Raw genomic sequence first — 23,160 nt, 5'->3', positions numbered from 1 at the left:
GAGGAGCCGGGCCCTCCCTGCGAGTGCTGTGGTAACTCGTGCTCGGTTAAAATCACACAAAATGGGTTAGTCGCTGTGACCTAAATACACGTGCGCGGTCTGGTGACCCCCTGAGCGTCGGGTACCTTTTTGCTGCTCGCTCTGCTTGTGACACCCCGAATCCCTCACGGTGGGGTTTGGCAGCTATTGCTGCTGCAGGACTTAACCTCAGTCCCATACTGACTCGGTACTGTGTGCTAAACCCTGGGGGACAGCACTCTGCTCAGCCTGGTGGTTTGGAGCTTTGTTACTTTGAGCATCTGTTCTGCTCACAAGACCAAACCGGTCCTGGTGAGCACAGTGACTGTCACATGCGTGTCCGGTAAGCTCTGTGTCTCTTTCTGCTCGGCATGAGTTGACTAGTCTTGTGATCAGCTAATAGACAGCATTGAATTGGGATATGGGCTTTCACTGCTGAGGGCTGCTAAGAATGGTAAGGGAAAGGGGTAGAAAATATCTTGATCCACAAAGTGCCGTTACGCCAAGTAGGAAAGATCACAATTGTACAGCTATTATGATTTCAAAGATGGTCTCTGTGGGTTGTGGCTGTATGTGTGGCCAAAGTTGCAAGATCATGCTGAAAAATGGAGTAACATCAAAATGGATATTTGGGTTATAAGGTGGTTCCTTTGACAGTGGCAGGACGCAGTACTGATGCCACGTTCATACCAGAGAACAGGATTGATGAATTTTGGGATGCTGTAAAGTCTATATGTTATACATGCTGTTTACTTTTTGTAGCATTTATTCACCTTATGAATGAAATATGTCATTTAATTTGGAAGGAAATAAATATATTTTCCACACTTAAGCTCACTGACAATTCCTGACTAACTCTAGTGTTTTGCCTTGTACTTAAAGTCCTACCAAGTACTCTATATAAATGGGGGGACCAATGCTGTTAGTTCTAGTTTTAAGGTTATTGGATTCACCAAGAGTCTCCACGAAGGCAGATTCCTTGCACAGTGTGTCTCCCATTAAAATCAGTAAGATTGCTCCATCTGGAGTATTTTGTGAGGTTAGGGCTTGTATTCGCTTTCTCTTTCTTCCTATTCCTTTGATAAGAGACACTCAGCTTTCAGCTTGAAGAACATTTAAATGATGTGACACTTCAGACAAAACCTGTTATCATTAAAATGCTATTGTAGGTACCCATCACTTTTTATTCCCTATTTTTCCCCCATTCTCTTGCTGTCTGATTAGTTTTTGGTGAATTTAAGGTTAATGTGAAGCATTTTGCACGTGCGGTTTTCTTCACCTGTTAATAGTGCGTTAAGCTTCTTTCTTATGACTTCTAAATGTGCTGCAGTGCTTTTTCTTTCTTCCTAGTGATCTGTTGATGACCTGCAGTAGCTTACTTACTGGGTCTTAGAAGCCTTACTACAATGCTTTTAATGGACTTTCTGTTCAACATTAATCTCCGTTTGAATGGAGAGAAGTGATTGGACCTAAGTAAAAGGGAAGATTTAATCCTTTGGTAGCTTCTCTGTTAAGCATATGCTGCTGGCTGCTGTTAGAGGCAAAGTGGCAGGATCATTTTCTGTTCTAATGGCAAGCCTATACTTTTACGGATTTCAGTTCGTTTTATTACCTCTTCATGTTTTGGTTAGTGAGGTCCCTCTGTATTCAGTATGTCTTGCTGTGTATAGCTTTCTTAAGTGGCCCTAAGAGACAATAACAGTCTGTGTGCTTGGACTTTGAATCGTTATGAAAGTCTTGAAAGCCTAAATGTCTTCATATACCTTACCCAGAACAATAGCAGAATCACCAAAAATCTCTTTAGTAGGTAATATATCCTCAAATTAACTTAATTTGCCAATTTTTTTCAAATATGTTGTTAGGAGGCTTTGCACTTTCTAGTCTTCCCAGGAACACCCCGAGAAGCTCTGTTGCAGAGGGCTGTCAACCAGGCTTGAGATTTGCCTGTATCATGTACTGCACGTACTTGTTCTGTTGCCTCCTTCCCGTTAATGGGAGCTATATCTTTACCAAATGTTGGTGCTGCTTTCTCTCATGGCTCTGAAGAAGACAGCAAGCTACAAGGTCTGTGCTGCTCACCAGAATGAACTTGTACAGCCTCGGAGAAGAAGAGACACGGTGCCCGTAGTTGAATGTGGAGCCACAGGAAATGGTTTCTTGGATGCATGAGCATTAACATCTTAATTTGGATCAAGAGGAGTACTCTTTTAAAGAAAACCTCTCAATTGTCTCCACGTACTGCGCTTTGGCTCACATAGCCAAGTGGCTTCTGTGCATAAACTGGATTCCTGTTGGATTGAATAAAATTAGAAAGTGTGTTCCAACCACTAATGGGTGTGTAGTCCCTGGGACCAGGCTACAGCTGGTGAAAAATAAAACCCCAGAACATGTATAGTGTGGGTGTTAGGTCCTTAGTACCAATTAATTCACTCTATGGATCTAGTCCTGTTGGTCTGTGCTACATGTTCATACAACCCTTAGTTGCTGGGTGAAGAGAAGGTAAATGCAAGGTGTGGATGTTAATATAGAGCTATTGGGATAGTAGGACTTTTACTGCCCTGTGTCTCCCTTCAAAATAATGGAAGTGTGAAGGGATAGAAAGGTAGTAGTTAGAATTGTAGAATTTGCTAATTCTTTTTTTTTTGAAAAGAGAAATTATAAAACCAGCTGGAGAACAGATGGGTATTAGTGACATGATATCGTATTTGTTCTAAGCAGTTTTGTACACAGATCTTCAGCTTCTGGTTTCTATTACTACTGCTTTTTGCTTCCCTTAACTAAAAATATCTATATGTGTGATTGTGTGTATATGTGTTTAGTGCATACATGAAAATATACGTATATACATACATACACATGCGCATACCTTTCAGAGACACTTGTGTGACTGTAGTTAAATATATTTCTTTTTAGCTTTGAAGACTGAGGAAATCCTAATTACTTTGTGTGTGGGAAATGTGGCTAAATTCCCCTAATATTTCTTATTTCTTTATCAAATGTTACTTCCCTTACAGATTGATTTAGAGTGGTTTGTACAGATTTTTGGAGTGCTACCAGGGTCATGTGCTCAGCAGAACGGTGACTTTTACTGCAAAACCAAAGCATCCTACTCCCCACAGATTTTAAATTTGGGGCATTAAGTAGAGTATTTTATAAGCATGTAGTATCTGAAGACTAGAACATCTCATGTGCTAGGCATGTATTGGGGTATGACTTTAAGGAAATGAGTATGGGTTGCAGATAGTTTGATTGTAGTTGAATTTATAGCAGTTCCTCTGTAATTGTGTTCACCTGGAATGAGATTTCACATCAGTGTTTTTTGTTGTACTTTTCAACAAGAAAGATCAGCATTGTCCATAAACTTAGGGCTAAGTTCATACTAGTTTCAGTCTTTGTTAGTTTGTTGTGTTGTTTGTTTTCGTTTTTTTAATGAAGTACCTGTATCCAGGGATGTAACAATAAAAAGAAATGCCGTGGAATTTATTAGAAAACTGATTTTTTTTCTCTGCTGAATGTGGAATGTCTACATTGCAACCTCTGATCAAATTTCTTTTATATTGCTATGTTTAGTGAAGGAATGTTGTGAAATGGGGAATAATTTAATTTTATGTGGATTCTATAAAAAAGAAAGATTGTGTTATTTCGGCTGTGGCTGAAACTCACAAATGGGCTGTTTCTTCAGCTTTAAGTATCAGCTGCTCCTTCTGGTGTCTATAATGGAGCGGATGTCATGTTGTAACTGCAGGATATCTATCTGGTAACAGTTTGTTAGCTTTGGTATATGAGATCATTTGTTTGGCAGCTGATACTAGTAATTCCTCTGGTCATAGTGCTGAAATGCTTGGTGAGATCCTACTTGCTAAGCATTATTTCACAGCATTTATTACCAGCCTGGCAATGTTCCACCTTCTGAATAAGGAAAGAAAGTGGTAGTGAGCTTTGAGTCTGCTTGCATGTCAATTTGTTATATCTTTGTTAAAATGAAATACACCTCAGTAAATTCTTGTAGCCTAATTGGGTTTCTCTTGAGCTTCTTGCAGTTTTGTAGGCATCCACACAGCAGTAATGCTACTGAGTACCCATGTACATTTTTACATATGGAAATATGATTAATCATCTGTTTGTAAACCCTTTAAAAAGCATTTGAAAGAAAATCACTATTTTATATGCTGTAGGAAGGGCAATGCAGCCCGGGGCCAGATCTGAGCATGGGGGGAAGGGAAGGTTAGACAGCAAGTCTAAGCCACCTACCTCTTCACAGACAGCTGAAGGTGAGCCTTAAGGTGCAGTATTATACCTCTGCTCTGTCATTAGCCTTTCCTCACTAATGAAAGTTAAAGAGCAAGCTCTACAGAAAGAGATTTATTATGGTCTCACTCAAGAAAACAGTTTAGGAAGTGATTGAAAGTATGGTGTTTTGACGTGGAAACCACACTGCCAGCCTGGGGCCATTTTGAAGGAAAACAAACCAACCCCAAGTCTTCTGGCTTCTGAACTTTGCAGCAGCCAAGGCCATTCTTCCTTGTAAATTATTTGGATTTCCCCTCCCCTACATGCTTCTGTCACTGAACAACCTCTTCGTTTCTTCTAGTTTTGCTCTGATGCTAACTCGTGTTCTCTCTTAAAGTTGCAAGAAGACACCCCCCAACCCCCCAGTGGCTAAAAAAGTGTGGAAATGCATAAGCAATTGATGTTTTTGAGAGAGACAGTTACGTACCTTGGTTATTTCATTTAAGTCCATGAAAAGATGCATTCTTGCTTGACTGATCAAATTGGTTTTACCACTGGCTTATCTTATTTCCGATTTACAAGTAACTTATCCATGTGATGGATAAGTAATGTGTTTTCTACATACCTGACTCTTATATTCATGTGCAAGTGAATAGTAGGTGCTTTATTCTTTATTTTTTGGCTATCTTAACTGTTTACATGTCCACAACTGGGTGGGTGAGTACTCTGCCACATACTGTGTAGAAACTGATTTGGGGAATAGCAGGCGCAGAAAGTTTTGGAGCTACCTCCCTATGTTGGTACCACAACGTAAAGCAGAATGCACTTCAATCTAAAGCTATGATGCTCATGCTGTAGGGGAATGTTTCTGATGTAAATGGATTGACGTGAGTGAGAAAACAGGGCTGCTTGGGGCTGAAAAATGTGGACATTCATTCATAACAGCTGAATTCATAGAGAAACTTCTAAAAGCTGATGCAGAGCTTTATTGCCTGTAGAGGCTGGCTTCATGTAAACTTACATAAACATTGTAACTTTTCTTATGCAAACCTAGCTGAAGTAGCAGAATAGCTTTATTAAACTGGAGAGGAAGGGAAGCTGGAAGAGGTTTGACCAAAATTTTATGATTATTAGTTGTCCCATCATCCCACTTTGACAATGTGGCATGTAGGTGTTCTGGTGCATGGTAGTGGCCTTCTGCCGTAGCTTTGGTCTGAAGAGTAACAGCAGAATGAAAGCCCAGAGAGAATCATGTGATAAAATAGCTGGGGTCAGAGGCACCAGAAAGTGGAGTAATTGTTTTCATAAAAGCAATTTATTTCTTATTCTGGGATTTCAGTAATATTGAAGTTGCTGAGGGCTTCTTTTGCAAAGAGAATTTGGATTAATACTGACTATATGTGCTACAAACCCTTGTGCCATACCTGTTCCTCTGGGTATTCATTCTGACGCTAACAATCATGTGCTTTCATCTGCAACCTTGGTGACATTCAAGGCTGGCTTCTGAACAGAAGACTCAGTTTTAGAAGCACGTGTTGTTTTATATTTGTCAACAGTTCTTTCTGCTAAGGACACCCCTGATTAAGAGCACACCGTTGTCTTGCATGCTGCTTAGACGAAGTGTTATAAGAAGAATGTTCTGATGCTATCCTAATGATCAGTATTTGCTATGTGAAGGTTTCCATGGGTACACTTTTTAGTCAAAAGATGAGGAAGGCAATTCTGTAGGATGGTGGCTAACAGGCTTGCTGTAAGCGAGAAAAAGAAGACTTTGAGTTGTGCGCTTCTTGTGTGAAGACAGCAAATGTGTCTGCACCTTTGCATGCATTTCCTGTGGTACTGTCAGATGCTGCTGATCTGACTAACAGGCATGGACATGGTTGTGCAACTTTGCCTGTGGTGAATCATCTCCTCTGCCTCTACTTCTTAATCTTCAGGTTCTTCTCCATTCTGCTTTCCTTTTTGTCTTAACAGTGCTTGCTGCCTTTCTTGCCTTACTCCATTTGCCCTATTTGTATGCGTTTGTCACTCGAATACTGTAGCAATGTCATGTTTTTATATACAAGACTGAGGTCACAAGACAAACTTTGGCTCAGACTGTGAGGCAAAGCATTCAGCTGAGGCACCGAGAAGACTAGCTTAGAGGTTTCAGAGTGCTGGTGCCTTCCCCACTTCAGTTAGGGCAAGTTTGGGGCTTTTACATGAGCAACAGCCAAAATGTCTGTTTTGCCAGTCAGTGTGCTTCCTGGATATATTAGTGAGATTCTTAGCATTGCACTGCATAAATGGGCATGAAGGTTTTATACCACGCTTGCTGCTGCTAAAACTGACTCATGACTTTCCTTCCATAGACTGTGCTGAAGTGAAACCTGAGGGGTGTGTGATGTAATTACTGCATCAGTGTGGAGCTTTCTCTGCAGCATGTTCTCACCTCAGTTCCATACTCTTCAACTTCTGTCCTCTAAGGTGCTCAGTGGAGTTTCATGCATGCTAATGAAATTAGCTGGATTAAGTAAACAATCTGACAATATTTATTTACTTTTCTAAAGGAGGTGCTAACAGGCTGAATTTGATATTGGCACTTTCAAATTAGAAATCTGAACACTTTACTGTAGTATAGTATACTTTATATTTTATAATGAAGTCAAGAAGTTTCTTGCATAATAGCTTTTAGCTTTTATTGTCATGAATTTTACTGACTTTTATGAAAGGAAACAGTGTTCTGGTTTTGTGTGTGGAGTCTTTGCACTGGATTCTGAATCTGTATATTATCTGATACCTGAAATTGCTCAACTTTTGGGCCTGGATATGTGAATGCAGAGCTTCAGGGGTACTGAAAATCTGAACAGAGTTCATCAGATGCTGTTTTTGAAGGAAACCCCAGAGAGAACGATCTACAAACTGTTGAATACATAATTCTAAACAGGTTATTCTTAAATTGTTGTTCCTTCACTGAATGTGGATCATTTTACACAATGTAATGTTGTAATGTTAAAGCCCTCTGTGGTTTGGAAAAGACAGGGATTGATTTTTTTTTTTTTAATCTGCAACTCAAAATAATTAGCTTAGGTTGAGTCAAATTTTTGTGTCTGTCTTCTGTTTTTGTGTGGGCACATGAGCTTGTCCCAACTATTGCTGATAAGCCGAGTGATTCTATCTGTCATCTTTCCTTGCTTTTTCCTTATACATTCCCACAAAATGACCTAAAAATCTTCACATTTAACACTCCATGCGCTAACTTGCACTCTAAAATGGGTTGTGCTTTTTAAAACAAATCCTGCTATAGGAAAGGACATGGGCCTTTTGTTTCTGAAGTTCTGGCTTGTTTAACATGCCTGGGTTAAACAAGTTGGGCAGAGACCTGTTAAGCTGCTGGAAAAGAAGGTTGGTGACCTCCAGTGCAGACACAAGGAAGGAGTGAGTTATGTGCAGAAACCACTTTGTCCACAGTGGGGTAAGTCCATGTGTGTAAAGGCTCTGCTCTTGGCAAATGACTGCAGTGGTACAGGATGCTATTGGATTCTCCCGTGATGTGCTGAAATTGATGGCCATTTGTCACTTCCACGCTAGTGTTGATAGAATAGAGAGTGCTGGAGCCCTCCTCAGTCATCTGTGCAAAGGTCAATGATATAAACATCTCTTGCAGTAGCTTGTGTTGAGCTGTCAGACTTCATGCATAAATGGTTACAGAGGACTTATATGTTCCAGTCCTCAGCTGTATTGAGAAGACTGGAATAAAGAGCTGGGAACTGGTAACCACTTCAGTTCACTTGGCAGACAACTGTAGTGACATGCATCTGAGCTCTTAGTTGATCTTGGCTTTTAGCCTAGAGGAAGGTTGCTCTCACATGGTAGCCAGCTTCAGGTGTGCCAGCTTCTGCCTTACCAGCTGTTAAAAGAGTTTCTCAATCACATCAAGTTAAAGAGTTGGAAAAACTAACCCTCACTGATTATGATGATATTTATGACATCTGGCTGTGGATATATAGCACGCTTACTAAGCACTAAAATAATTTCACATATGATTCCAAGTTATGGTGGCACTTGGTAACTGTAAAATGCCTGTGTTTCGCTGGACTGGATAATGGGTCCAGGGGTAGGTACGCAGTGGGGAGGGAAATGAGAACAGAACACTGTATTTGCAGTGGATGTGGGTTTTTCAAAACAATTAGTCAAACCAGTGAAGCTGTGTACACATTGATTCTACATCTGCCTGATTTCTGTCTTTGTAAGCAAAATACACCTGTGTGGAATATAAAAGATGACTTGAACCTCTGAGTTAAACTTTGTTTACTGCTTAAAGAAATAATTGTATATTTGTATTGAAATGTGGTGTTGGCATGTGAACTGGAAATCTGATTGAAGCATTGGTGTTTCCTTTGCATTACTGAAGGACTAAAAGTTGGCGAGAGTATAGACTGAATTACAGTTGTATCCTTGGGCCCTGTTTTGACTAGAAAAGAAAGTGAGAGTTTTGTTTGTTTTTTAATGAAGTTGTCCTGAATCTGTAATTGTTAAAAAGGCTCCTAGTGAGTCTGCTCTGGTAGCCTTCATCTTGGGAGAAAGTCAGGTCCATTATAAAGAACTTTCTTGTACAGTATTTTACTGGGGAACACTGAAGGAGGTTGACCAATCCTTATGTTCTCACGAGGAGAAATGTTTCAAATTTGTCTAAATAGGTAATTGCTTTGTAAGCTTGCTGACTGAAATTTTAGTTTGTTCCTATCACTGACTCTTCAATGTGTGAAGCATTTTCCCATTGCATGACAAGGCTGCAGTTGGCCCTTTTTCTGTGACTTACTTTTTTGTTGGGATATTTCATGATTGACAGACTGCTACTTGGCAGCCAAATCGTAGCATGTTACTGGGTGTGGTCAACTGAAATCGTGTCTAAACCTGGCAGTATAAACTTTTACGTCTAATACAATACCAGTATTTTTTTTGAGAAAATGTTTAGGATCCTATGTGAGTAGTTAGAGCGGTTGGCCTGCTTTAAGGAGGAGGCTGTTTCATAACTTAATGACTATTTATACATTCAAAGTCCTACGCAATTGGTGGTAAACACAACATACCTCTCTTGCATAGTGTCTTGCAGCAAGGTTAGGTTTGCCTGTGCCAGTCACCTGCAGGACTGTGGTTTGTTTGGTTGGTTTTGTGTGTAGTGTTTTTCATTGAGAAGGTATTATGGTATGAGTGATTTAATTACCCTGATCTTCTGCACGGGGTCCTAAGATGTGGCTCCTCCTTCCCTTTCCAGTGAAACTTGAAAATAAATGCATGTAAGTCTTCAAGATTCAGTGCTAGTTACTGGAAAGCTGCCTTCCACACTGTCTACAAGAGAGGGTTAAGAAAAGTGTTTTGGATGGAATAGACAAATTATAATAACAACAACAAGAGGAGCAAAACATATTTTTGGCTATAACCAGTGAAAAATGCCGGAGCTGACGCTATATCCGTCCATGTTATCACTTCATTCAATCTAAGTCAGGATTTCCTGGCATTCATCTGGACAGAGGCGATGGACTTAGCTGTTCATGCTATAGCAACTTTTGGGTGATCAAGCATGGCTTCTTGTGTATGTGTTCTTTCCCATATCCTTACCAGTTGGATAAATCAGTAAATTTTCATAAATATTCAGCATATGTAGTTTTTTCATTCCCTTCCTGATTATTGCAGACTAACTTTTCAGTTACAATCTCTATTTTTAAAGAGTCAAAAACCATCTTTCTCTTAGAACAGTTTAACATAACCATTTACAGGAGGCTCACAAATATTGTTAGTTGATCAAAAATCCTGGGCTACTTCAGCTCTCAACACTGCTAGAGAGCCATACCTGATAACTTTGATTCCTAGAACCAGGTAACTTAATTTTATTGGTTTTTAGGGAAATTATGCTGCTGAATATGCATTTTTGGGTTAGTTGAAACTGACCCCTTCTGAAGAAATGTCCCTTGGAAGAAGGGCATGGAGTTCTAGGGTAGCAGTTGCCTCTAACCCTGCTTGAGAGCTTTCTGTTGTGTGGTGGGAGTGTGTGTTCAGAACAAGGATGAGGAGGGGATTTGGAATGGTTGTACACCCCTGGAAAGTACCCTAAACTACTTTGGCTGTAAAGCCTGAGAGAGAATGCCATGTCCTCTGAAGTTTACAAAGCCCTCTTGTGAATGTAGCATTTTCATCGCAGGAGTGAAGGAAAATTGTAAAGAAATTGTTTCTGCTTATATGCAGGTGTGTTTAGTTACTTTGGTGTTTATATGTATTTTTGCAACAGCAGTATTTTTCAGCTAACTAGAAAAAAATTGAAGGAGGGTGGTGAGTGTTGAACATCAAACGTTCCTATCTCTGTATCAGCTGGCATTAATATGTGTTTACTTATTTCTAACAAATAATATTGTTTTAGTCGTGTTTTTTATTTTCATATTCTAAAACTACTCCTTTGAACAGAGACTTGAAAGCTGCATACAGACTTTTTCTTTATTAAATAAAAATAAGTTAAAAAAAATAGGGCTTCAGAGAAGAGGGAGAAGGAACAGGAAAGAGCAGGCAACCAAACCCACGCCTTAGGGTACCGTCCCTAAGGTGTGGCGGTGATCTTGGTGCTGGTCTGCTCATTTACATAGGAGATATTAAGGTCTGAGATCGGTCAGTACTTTCATACAGCGCTGAAATGCAACAAGAGCCGGTACGGTGTTGTAAGTACCAGAGTCTGCCTCGCATTGTTGCTCAAAATTCTCCTTCAGCTGTGCAATGTGGAGCTCTGCCTTCTGCCGAGGGGAAGCCGGGGGAAGGCAGAGGCAGTAAAGCTGGTAGGATAAGAGATTTCTATTCATCTCGTTTTCTGGCAGAGGCAGTTCTCGGACGTGCCTTGGCAGTGTCTGTATTTAGTAACCGTGTTCCTGGACGCCGGCCCAGTCACATGGCGCCGCTGGAACAAGTGACAGGGGAATGATGCGGTAGGCCGGAGCCGGTGCTGCGTGCCGCAGGAGCTGGGGTGGCCCGGCCGGACAGACAGCCCGTGCCCCGGCTCACACACTTGGACCCGGCACCGCTCGCTGCTGTTTGGCTCAACCTGTTGGGCTCCAGTGAAAGCTGGAAGTTGGTTACTGGAGAGGCCTTTAAAAAGATAAACAGGAGGAAAAAAAAACAAAACCAAAACACAACACACCCCAAACCCTAAAAACTTAAGTAAACCTTCAGTTCTTTGAAATGATAAAGATTATTACTATGAAACAACTTCCGTAAAATATTTTTAATTTAGGTCAACTGAGCTCTCCTGGCCGTTAAAAACTACGGGGCTTAGGGGGGAAAGTGAGGATGGAAGGGGGAAAGTTGATTAAGACTAAGCAAGGCTCTCTGGACTGAGAAGAGGACTAGGTGATGGATCTAGGTACCTTTCGTTGTTTTAAAGGCCCAATTTAACAAAAATAAACACTTTTCTTAATGAACAAACCCCTGGCATGTTTTACCAATTGCAAATCTTGATCTTTTTTTTTTTTTGCTAATGAGGAATTCCATTGCTGGGGCTAGCAACTGAGGGCACTCTCTGTGCCGTTTATGGTACTACAAACACGTTGTTGTTGGGGTTTTTGTTTGGTTAGGTTTTTGTGTGTGTTAAATTACCACTGAGACACTGCATGAAACCTAGCTCCCAAACTTCTGGCTTGTAGATAAGACAATGAGCAGTGAACCCAAACTTAAGAAAGTTGGCTGAGTTGTGAAACACTGGTTTAATCGGCTGTTCCTGGTGGTTGTGAAAAGCTGATGTGTGCAATTTATGGTGACTTTAACTTGTATAGATCTGTCTGTTAGCTTCTATCAGGTGTGTGTGGGTTTTGTGGTCATTTTTTTGTGCATCTGTGTGATGATATTGCTTTCTAGCAACAAAGATGATGAAAAACACTGTCAACTTTGCAAAAATTCAGTATATTCTCCTTCCCTAAGCAGGGAATCTGCGGAATTCTAACCTTTCAGTGAGTAAATATATCTAATGTTGTTTTGCTTTTCATGCAGTAATATATTTTTTTTTAAAGACAGTTCTGTCTTTCTGTACAGTGATCTGATACAGAGAACTTTATTTCTCTCCACCAAATCTCATTCCACAGGAAAATCTAAACTGAGCGAAGTGCTGCAAATAACATGTTCCTTCACTGGTTGTATGACTAATGTGCAATGTATCCTGCCTGACTTGTGTGCAACTAGTAACTATGTATCATGCTTGAACAAGGTCGTTCATCTGAGGTTAATAGTGCTTTACCATATTAGGACTACTTTAAATCATTGTGGAAAAAGAATGTGGTGTGGCATCAGCACAATTGTTGCATATCCAAGGTTTTAAAAAGAGGAGGAGCAATGCAGGGTAAATACTTAGAATTAGGAGGAAAGAAGAGGACCCACATCTTCTATAGAAGCTATTCAACAGAATAAAAGAGGGAAATTCATTATTAAGCAATCCAAAATAGATTCCACTTCACCTTTAAATGTGTTTTGGCACTCATCCTGAATGTCTGGGTCGTAGGCATTTTTTGTGTATCAATTTTGCTAAGTGTATGTTTTGCAAAAACAAATGCTTATTGAAACAGCAGGTATGATTCAAACTTTCTGTTTTCCTATGCTTCTCTAGCCTGCTTCTAACACCTGTTTAGAAAATAAAACCTTGTGGGGGGCTCTGCAAATATTCTGTTAGATTTGAAAACAGTGCTTAAGTTTTAGTGGGCAACTGTAACATACAGAAAATTATTCTTAATTAGATCGTATATATTTCTTTTTTCCCCCACCCCAAATTTTCTTGCTAAAGTATTACCTTGAGTTGAAATCATTTAGGCAATTGTCCTGCAGTGGGGATGAAGGACAGGAAATGACCTACAAACAGAGCAGGTGACATGCTGTCACACAGCCTAGAAAAAGTCATTAAACTCTGTTTCCCAGAGGATTATATCTGGAGAGCAGGACACTTTCTTCCTTTATCTGCTCCTTGGACTCGGGGAGGAAGAGGGTGTCCATGTGTGCGCTTGTGCTTTCTTCCCCATTCAGGAACTGTTCTGTGGGGTTTTCATAGTAATTCCTCAGGTATTTTGGGGTTTCTGGTATTCTACAGATGACCTCATCTACATATGAGGTAGTGCTGTGAAGCACATCTATTTACTGAGCTTACAGGAGTTCCTAGTTCTGGTTTCTGACATGAATCCAATATTGTGGTCATTTAACTGAATGTTTCAAACTTTGTTTAGTTTTTGTTGGGGGAAAAGATAGAACAGAAGTGAAGGTTATCAACTGCTGATCTCAGTTTAAGTGTAGAAACCTGGCCATCAGTTGCTTGTTTCATTTGCACTTCAAAGGTGACTAGAAGCACTGATGTTTGAAGTAGTCCTCCTCAATGAGGTGAGAGCTAGGAGTCACCCTCTCCTAGATCGTTTGATAGCTTGAGAATAGGCCAAAGCTTTTCACTTGTTTCCCCTTGCTTGGGAGGAAGAGTGATTGTGATCTGGTACTTGTCACTACTCTGGGAATGGAAACTGAGCTTTTTTTTTTTCTTGCTGTAGGCTTCCCTCTGCAGCTGAGCAAGTTGTTCAACCTAACCACACTCCAGTTTTCTGCTTGACTTTTGTCCAGTGTTTAGAGGTTGGGGTTTACGGAGATTACAAAATCCTTGAAGAAGGGTGTTGTGCTATTTAGCAGGTAGCACGTAGCACTAAGTTTTGAAATCTGTGTTTTCTAACTCTGCTGTATTTCTGGGTGACCATTAGCGAAATTATTTTTCCTTTTTTAATCTGGAGGGCAATAACATTATTGCTGTCAAATAAAATGTCTGAAATCTTACTGATGGGGGCAGGAAAGCTATGTAAGACATGAATTATGAGCAGACATGGATGGATAACTTTTCTAAAGCAGGCATGGGGAAGAGGATTTTGTTCTGCAGTGGAATTACCTGAGTCTGAACAGAAACATCAGGTTCCTTTGTTCCGTTTAAAAACTTAACTTTTCTTGGTCAGAAGTATTTTATTAGAAGCTTTGTCATCAGTATTGACATTGATTTGTTTTAATAAGCACACGGCTATAAATTCTCATCAACCAGCTTGGTCTCTGTGACAAACTTTTTTTGGTGGTTGTTTTTCCTTCTACTTTTTTAAAAAAGCTTTTCAAAATTATACTTTCAGATTCTTGGCCAAGTGCACTGTTTGTCCTTAAAAGTCAAAGCATTACAGTGCAGAATGTCCAGTGTGTTTCTTGGTGTTGGTCTTCTTTTTTAAAACTGATAACCATATGGCAATGATGACAGATTCTTATGTGCTCCTAAGCTATATGAGGTTGCTAGGGGTTGTCAGATGACACTTGCTCACATGAGAGCCATTAACTGGGTGTTGTAGCCAGTGTTAGAACAACCTTGCAACTAAGGGCGAGTCACTGCAAAAGCAACTATGCTTTTTTTTTTTAAGAGGCCATATGGTTCAGTCTTGTGACTACATAATTGCCAGCTACCTAATCACATACCAGGAAACAAACATAGTTAAAGTCAATATTAGCTGTTGTATCTGCTACAGGTTTGCGCCAGGCTTGGTAGGAAAAACTCTAACAGCAGCAAGAGCAAGTCTATGATGGCTTCTGGAACTTGAAAGTCATGTCTACTCCTCTGTCTGGAATAATTGCAGCAGTACATTAGCTACAGCTGTCTTTCTGCATTAATGGCTTATAGAATATATGAAGATCTGTTTGCGTTTTTTTCCCCTAACAGGAAATTCAGCAGACCGTATTCCTGTCTAGGGAAGAAAGCTGATGGTAAATTACCATTGTTAATGGTTGATCTATAGTAAAGAGATCTGCTTGAGGCTGTATCTCTTCAATGGGTGTTTAGTTTCTTTGAGGGAGCTTTACAAGAGGATTTGTAGCAAAAGAAAATGTGTGGGGGCACACCAAAAACTACAAATGGCACAGGAGGACAAGTTGAAAAAGCAAGAAACAACGATGTGCTACTTGGAAATAATCTCTCTTGTACCAAACTGGATGAAAGGATTAGAAAACCTTTGAGAGACCAAACTGTCAGCTGTGTGAGCAAAGTGACTAGACTGCTGCAAAACAGGTATGCATGAAACTTTTTTGATATATGTGATTTTTGACAGAGAATGGACATTTTTAGTTGACATTAGATTTATAATCATGTGCCTGTAAGGCTATTTTGTAAATAATTGGAAAAGTTCTATTAGAAGCTTATTCTTGCTGATGATGGTAATTTATACTCCGTAAAGTCTTCCCTGTTATTTGAAACTGAATCTACAATCTTGACTGTGTAAGATTTATGTATATGCAAACTAAAGCATGAAGGATAATTGCTTTTCTTTTCAGAGAAGGTAATCTTGCCTTCTCTTTTTAGTTTTCTAATTAGTTCCCCTCTTTTTTTTTTTTTTGCCACCTCCTGCGTTAGTGGGTCAAGTAGTAGCAGTGTGCAGAGCAGACAGGAGAAAATGCTGTGAAGTGGAGGAAGAATGCAGAGGGGAACCCTCTGCTTTGCTTGTAAATGACCTCTAGATCAAGCATTACATCAAAGTAATCTGGAATATGAATAGTGTTTCTTTGACTTCTTTGTGGTACCTTTTTCAGATGTGTGCCAGCATGTCTCCAGTGTCTGAGTCTCTACTGCTAACTAACTGTATTGAAAATATGGTTCAGGGCAGTTTTTTTCCAAATTCTAGCACCCAAGGGTGCTATAACAAATATTCTAGCTTCAGGGTTGCTGATTGAAGGAACAGAGAAATATAGATAGATATATAGATATGTTTCAGGCTTTTTATTTCTCTATCCTACAGATGTTGCACTGAAATACTGAGTGGTTAGTCACTTTCAAAAGCATTTTTAAGGTCAGCTGAAGTCGTTTTTGAATATGAATTAATAGGTAACTCTTCAGTTATTGCATGCATGCTGATTATTATAAAGGTGAACCAAAACTTTTGTTGTAAAGACCAGGGTTTGGAGATCTATTTTAACTAAAAATACTGATTCGAGGCAGTATAGGGAAAAGTTTTTGTGATTTTATTCCAGAAACAAACGAGTCTGCTCTCTTCTAAGAGAGATCTTGCCTCCATGGCAAAAATGTTTAACATATTGAACAAGGCAAAGGAAAGTAGCTTATATGCCAGTTTAAGAGAAAATAAAGCAAACTTAAGCCTAATGTGGAATCTGGGGAGAAAACTTGCCAGGGTATTTGTAAGCTGTTCCAAACTTGTGGCCTTATTTAAAAAAAATAAAAAATATCCATAGTGGTTTAGTATCTGTAGTAGACCTGGTTTTCCAGCTGTATGAACGTAGACAACTTGATTTTATTTATTTTGACTTAGAGATGATGTTTATTAGTTCTAGCTTCTTCCACAAGCAGGAGAGATCCACTTTGAGGGTGAGGCTAGATAATCTGAGCTGTTCAAACAGACTGCTGATGCTGCAGGGAGTAATCGCGTTGCCTAATCACATTGCCTCTTCTTCCTTTGCTTCCTGGCATCATGCTCTTGTCCTTTTTCCCCTTGTGCTGGCCTTAGCCTTTCCAATCCTTCTGGAACTGGTTTCCCTTAGGGAGTCAGTTCAGCTCACTAAGCAGGCATAAAACTGACTTGGAAACAGGAAAACACAATTAACATTCTTACTAGCCTCAATGCTTGTTTGGAACGTATAGGGAATGTTTTCTTTGTGCCCTTTCCTAAAGGTGTAGGATGGATGAAGTCAGTGTAACTCATACTGCCACCAAGAGGTGGAGGCTCCATTGCCTTCTACTTCCTCCTTCCTTTTTACAGCTACATTTCTGATCCACTTCCATGTCCTGGGACAGACTTTACCTGCTGCAGAGAACTCGGCTAGTTTACAGAAGGGTCCAGTAATTACCAGAGCAGACATGAGTAATAGGAGGGGTCACATAGTTACAAAAAGGGGAGAAAGGATATGTGGGGCCCTTATTTTTGTGGTCAAATAACAAAAGGTTATGTTTGGTCAAAATAGCCACATTTAACCTGAAATATGAATGTCTGCACAAGCTCATGTTAATTTAATTTAGCTAATTTTTAAGAATATGCAGGACCTAGCTTAATGCATTGTTTTTAAGCCAAAGTGAAACATTTCGGGTAGCTGCCAGTCTCTTTGCCTCTTTACCTTTTTAGGGTGTAATGTTATCAGAAGTCTGGTTTGTTATTTTGCAGAAAGTTAACACTTGGCTGAAAAAAAACCCTACTATAATTTTATTTTTAACATTTGTTTTATAAGTCACTTAGTGATTTGTATTCCTTCAGTATAGATCTTTTATCATTCTATTTATTTAGTGGTTCTTAAATAGGAATTGACCAGGTGAGATCTTTCTTGTAATAACAGAATGAGAAAATTTATATAAATGGGGCTAAGGCAAATGATGATTCAGTTAGTGTTTGGTGAAACTTATTTTTGAAGGCTTTTTTTTTTTTAGGTGACTGCAAGAAGCAACAGTTGTTACCAAAAGTGGTGATTGTAGCACATTTATTCTTGCTAAACATTCATAAGAAATATAAAGCTTACCATGGGGATTACTTAGTTTTGTTAGCAGAAGTAACGCAGCAGTAGGTACATAAACAGAACTACTTGTATTATATAGTTTGCCCATAGCTTCCTTCAGTCTGCCAGTTCAGATTTCATGAAATAAGTGTAAGGAGAACAACTGAGTCTTGAGACTTGAAGTAAGAGGGTGTTGGGACTGGTGGTGAAGAGCTAAAAGGACACTTCTGAGAGGAATAAATATTTATATTTTTTATAATTGGACATGGAGTAGACCATTAGAATCTCATAACATGGTGCAACTGGAAATCCGGGGCTATTTGTAAGCGTGTTGAAGGTTTGATTTCTATGTCCAGAAGTGGAGGAGTTAATAATTTTGTTACAGATAATGTTCAAATTCTGGTGCAAGCTTTTCTCATAACAATTTCAGAATCTTCTCTTTCCCCATCCTCTACCTATCTCCCACAACTGCATTGTGAGTATTTTTTTTGTTACCTTAAAGTTAACAGTAGTTCATATTGTGGCATGGAGGAGGAGGGGAAAGAGTCTGTGTCTCCTTCACTATTTATTTTTGGAGGATAGAAATAGATATCCTTTGGTCAAACTGGTGGTTGAAACTGATTAGTGAATTAACAAATAGCTGGGCAAGGTGAACTTGTATGCATATAGGTTGTATGTGAGTATAGGAGCCTTTTTTCCTTACAAAAGACAAGCTAAAATATTTCTGTTGCCTGTTTCCGATAATTGGCTGTTGTTTTTTTAGAAACAACTGATGGAAGAGTGAAAAGGTGTTGTGTTTTTTTTTTCTTCTTAGTCAAACCCTTAAGTTAATACTTTCTAACATCTAAAGGAACGTTAAACTATATAATGCAGAAGTGTGGTGGGTTTTTTTTCATGAACAAATACTTCGTACAACAGAATCTTAAGTCTTTTTCAAAAACTATATGTGAAGAAGAAACAAAGAAGTGCATGCCTTTCAGTATTGGTAAATAAGCAAGTAACTGATACAGTGATAAGTGAGGTTTGGGGTGAGAAAGGAGCTGAGCGATGACTCTGTGTGCTGCCTGTATTCTTCAACACTCTGCTGTAGGACATGATTGTATACTCCTGCTGTCCCTGTTTTGGGGGCTGTATGTTATACAAACTGGCTTTGAACAATAAAGGGTGGAAGTGCTGTAAGCACTTTGCTCCTCAGCTTTTGTGATTGGGAGAAAAACATCGCTGGTCATCTGACCTGTCTTGGACCCGGTGCTAGATTCCATGTGGAGGTAATGAGACTATGGGTTTATATGCTTGTATATAACTTGCCTATAGATATGCTTGATCATATCAAATGAGTTTTTAATAGGATGGATCTGTCCTGTAACGGGTAGGACTGCTGCAGGAACTGCATCTGTGTTCTGGATAATTCAAAGCCTGAAACCAAATACTTGATTAGAACATATGTTTGACATTTGGTTAGTATTGGAAAAGGAATTATCTGCAGTTACTTCCCTAGATTTGGTCTATTAGTCACATAAAGCCATGTATAATAGATTTTATGTAACTTCTTAGCTTGTTGCTGTCTGCTACTAGAATCTGTTTGAAGTTCTGAAAGGTTGCAGCAATCTTTAATTCTAGCATGCTGTGTGGAAAAGGCGTCTCAGCAGGGTGTTAAATTGGATTCTTTAGCATTTGTTATAAAACCCAGTTCAAGTCTTGTACAGAAGTTGGTGCCGCGTAAGCAACTTGAAGTTTGCTTTAGTGCAGAATGTGGGAGTTCACCTGTTCATAAGGAAACCTAAATTGAGTATTGAGCATCTCTTAGCATTGGTGGGCAGGTGCAGGGCTGGATTGTCTCAGCCTTTGCCTGAAATGAATCTTTCTCAGTTTACACTGGCAGTCCTGTGGCCTGAACTACAGATCCTCCTGTGTCAGTCCTGGAGATAAATAAGGCTTTGCTCTTGCATAGAATTCAAATTAAGGGCAGGGAGATGTGCCTTTGTTAAAAGGAGGGAAGACCTGTGGCTTTTTTAAGAAAGCAGCATAGTTACTTCAGGATTTGTCTGTTGCAGAAGGTCTGTAAGTAAATAGGTGGCTGTATAACTGTAGAGGTGTTGGTGTATCTGGACTGAAGAGCATCAGATTCATGCCGCAGACTAGAATGAGGTCTGTAGATGGCTGTGACTTCTGCATTCTGTGTAACTGGATTTTGTAATAGTATCACACAGGCAGTGGGCTGAGAAACTAGTAGCAGACTTGGAGAACAGATGGTGTAGTTGCAGCTCTCTGTGTATGTGAGGTGTGTAGGATCTTTGTTGGGCAACTATCAACAATGGTATCAGGTCTGATCTCGTGCAGGGGATCTTAATGCTGTGACTCTCTTTGAAATGGGAGACTTGAAATCTGCCTGGCCAAGCATTTTGGAGGCAACACGTTACAAACACATCAGTAAGCTTCCTTACTGTTGGTGGCAAAACAGCCCTTAGCATTGTTCTGTGATCTGGCTTTGATGTGTACTGGACCCTTGTATATTATGTACATAGAGTATATTTGTATCAGATTGCCTTACAGTGGAGATAAGTATCTCGCTTATTCTGTCCCAAGGTATTTAAAGAATAAGACCTTCCAGATTGAGGTCTTCCAGATTTGAAAAAGATGCCTATTTAGCCTTACTTGTATTTCTAACCGTGTAGAAAGGGGAGTTGATGTCTGAAATGGAAAATGAAGCACAAAGAAGCTATGAAGCTGGCTTCACTTATTATAAGTTTGAAATTTCCAAGTCTCTGTGCTCCTAAAGCAGTTGCCCATGGTTACCTTACTGACTCTAGCAGGAGTTGATGGTGTTTACCTCACTATTGATTTATGCCTGTCAACAGAGCATGGAATAATAGAAATAGCTTCAGAAATTCTTGTCTTTCAGCTGTACGGAGTTTTTGTGCTCTTCCCTCAATTGTCTATCTTTTTTCTCAGTAGGGCATAGTTTGGGAAAATTCCTAAATGAAACATCCATTTAGGTGGGAGATCAGTCCGGCCTTGACTGAAGTCTGTTATGCAATTTGTTAAACCAACAACTATTAATAACAGTTGTACTCTTACCCCTTAGATTCAGTCCATCCAGGTCAGGGGTGAGGCAATAGGACTGAGCACCAGTGCTGTGTGACACTGCTTTATGCAGTAGTAGGGTTTTTTTCCATTAATTCCAGCTTGTCAGCTACATGGTGTGAAAAGCATTTTCTGCAGCTGAACCTGAGGCCAAGCAAACCTCTATCCTCTGATATGCAGACCAAATCCCTTTGGAATTAGGAAATAAAGTCTCTTGCCATTGCAGCCATGATCAGTTGTGCTCTTCAGCCTCCTGTGGTAGCACAAAGAGGCAAGTTGTGTGCCATGGTCTGTTCTTAAGGAATGGGCAGATTCTGGCTTCAGAGGGTTGTTTTGCTTCAAGTTGAATCTCAGCGGCATCTTGGTTTCAGCTACTAAATGAGTTTCATTGTAGCTGGAGATCAAGTCTCAGTAATTTATGATAGCTCTGTAAACCCCGAAACATCTCAAAAGGAAGGGGAAAAATAATGGAACAACACAAACCTTGTCTTTCAGTTACAAGAATTAAACTCTGGAAAAATCATAACTTATATTGGCAGGAATAGGTCAAAAGGAATTGGGTTTGTGTTGTTTAGAGGAGAGGAGGAGGAGGGAGGGTGTAAGCCTTGAGTTTGTGAAAGGCCGTAGTAAAGAGGGTGATAATCTGTTGTTCTTTATTGCCGCTGAGAGAATTGCACAAAATAGTACACCTGCCTTGCAATAAGGGTTATCCAGACTGTGTATGGAGAAAAGAGTAAATTTAAGAGTAGTTAAGCATGGGAGCAGGTTGCTGAGACAAAGTCTTCTGTTCCCTTGCTGGACAATTTTTAAGAAAGGTTGGATGAAAATTGGTCCGGCTGTACCTGCCTGTGTATGAGTGACGCTGGGCTTAGATGCTCCTTTTAATTCCTTTTCGGTTGCAGTTCTGTGGTTACAGCCTGATTCTTGTAAATGCTGAATGAAAGATATATTTGCCTGTTTCTTCACTTAAATAAGCCTGCAAAGTAGTAAGCATGCTACTTTAACATCTTGTGTTCATAATCTGCAGCTGGTCCTCTTCAGAGTTTGACTTGAATGAAATCCGCCTGATAGTTTACCAAGACTGTGAGAGGAGAGGCAGACAGGTCTTATTTGATTCCAAAGCAGTCCGCAAAATTGATGAAGCTGTGGTTCAGGTATGAAATGCTAATTTTGCTTTTGTCCTACTACTCTTTTGCTTCCCTTCCCAAAAGCAGGAATTTTAATATGACAATGTCAACTTCTTAATCTTACTTGTGATCTTTCACTTGATCTCTATTCTGTGATAGCTGCAACGAGAGTGTGTTGGATTCCAAAAGGCCTATGAACGCATATCTGGTATTTGAAATATAAATAGGGTATTGAAACTTAACTTGGAACTGATTTGCTTTCAAGCAAAGTAATCTATACCCCTTTAAACTGAGTATTTCCTTAGCCTTTTTAATGTTGACTGGGATTGCCTGTTGTTGTTAGCTCTGGTTGTGCAGTCCCATTGTTCCACTGATGTCTAGCATGTCTGTAAACGTGCTTGTCTTCCTTTGGTGTTTGGATTAGTAAAGTTGTTGGCTTTATGTGAATTAAAACAACTTTGCTTTGGCTAACAGTGCTGTAATGTGCAAGACTCACACATGGCAATATATGGCTACGTAAGTTTTGGTGACACACATAGAAGCAAGAGTAGATGCTGTCTCCAGGCACACAAATGCTTCGAGTAAACTTAAGTGATTTTAAGACAAGTAAAACAATAGTATTTTCTGTTTTGTGAGAGTTTTGTTGGGTTTTTTTCCTCATTTTTTTTCTCCTAGCTCTGTGTTTCTCTTCTACACTGAATTATTTCAAATTTTTGTTTGTTTTGTAGTCTGTTACAATCAGCAGCTTCAGCCTGTCAGACTAGCATGGTTTATTGTAGAATCACAGGCTATATACAAATAATTGTGGCTTGTAGAAATTACTTATGAAGATGCTTAAAAACCAGCAATATCTATTTCAGTCACACTGCAAATGTGCCATTGTGCTAAATCAGTAAGACTGAGCATCATCAGCTGATGACTGATCATCTGCTTAAGAGGGTAAATGGGTCAGACTAGTCTGTTTAATCTTGCTCTCCCTTTTCTCCTCCTCCTTCCCCTCCCCCTCCCCCATCCCCCAATCAAGGTCATTACTTTGTGTCTTAAAGTTGGTTAAAACACACAGCATGTGAGGAAGAAATGTATTTCTGGCTTTATAAACACTCAAATTATTCCACTTAATTGAATACTTTAAAAGTTGACTACAAAATGTCCTATCAGAAGCTCTATGCGAGACTTGCGTAAAACAGATTGTAACCTCCCTCATAAC

At 39.6% G+C, this 23,160-nt stretch overlaps 1 protein-coding gene and 1 long non-coding RNA gene across 4 annotated transcripts in view; one reads left to right on the top strand and one right to left on the bottom strand.

Moving 5' to 3' along the window:
• The window catches only part of LOC106889008, a 1,650-nt gene extending 1,389 nt beyond the window's left edge, over positions 1-261 (bottom strand). Inside the window, exon 1 of the long non-coding RNA XR_001412242.1 lies at positions 126-261. This is a non-coding gene — a long non-coding RNA (uncharacterized LOC106889008). The remainder of the gene's footprint in view (positions 1-125) is intronic.
• A 14,538-nt stretch (positions 262-14,799) lies between these two features.
• FNIP2 (folliculin interacting protein 2) overlaps positions 14,800-23,160 on the top strand; it is a 35,977-nt gene continuing 27,616 nt past the window's right edge. Inside the window, exons 1-2 of one of the 3 annotated variants that reach the window (XM_014943589.1) lie at positions 14,800-15,319; positions 21,854-21,980. In XM_014943589.1, coding sequence (XP_014799075.1) covers positions 15,138-15,319; positions 21,854-21,980 — 309 coding nt within the window. In that variant the 5' untranslated portion in view covers positions 14,800-15,137. The remainder of the gene's footprint in view (positions 15,320-21,853; positions 21,981-23,160) is intronic. The other 2 variants (XM_014943598.1, XM_014943607.1) reach the window with 2 other exon arrangements.

The sequence above is a fragment of the Calidris pugnax genome, unplaced genomic scaffold (assembly GCF_001431845.1).
Source record: "Calidris pugnax isolate Ruff unplaced genomic scaffold, ASM143184v1 scaffold15, whole genome shotgun sequence".
In the NCBI taxonomy this organism is placed as follows: domain Eukaryota; kingdom Metazoa; phylum Chordata; class Aves; order Charadriiformes; family Scolopacidae; genus Calidris; species Calidris pugnax.
Note: the sequence above shows the minus strand (reverse complement) of the source record. Positions and strands in the feature narration are given on the sequence as shown.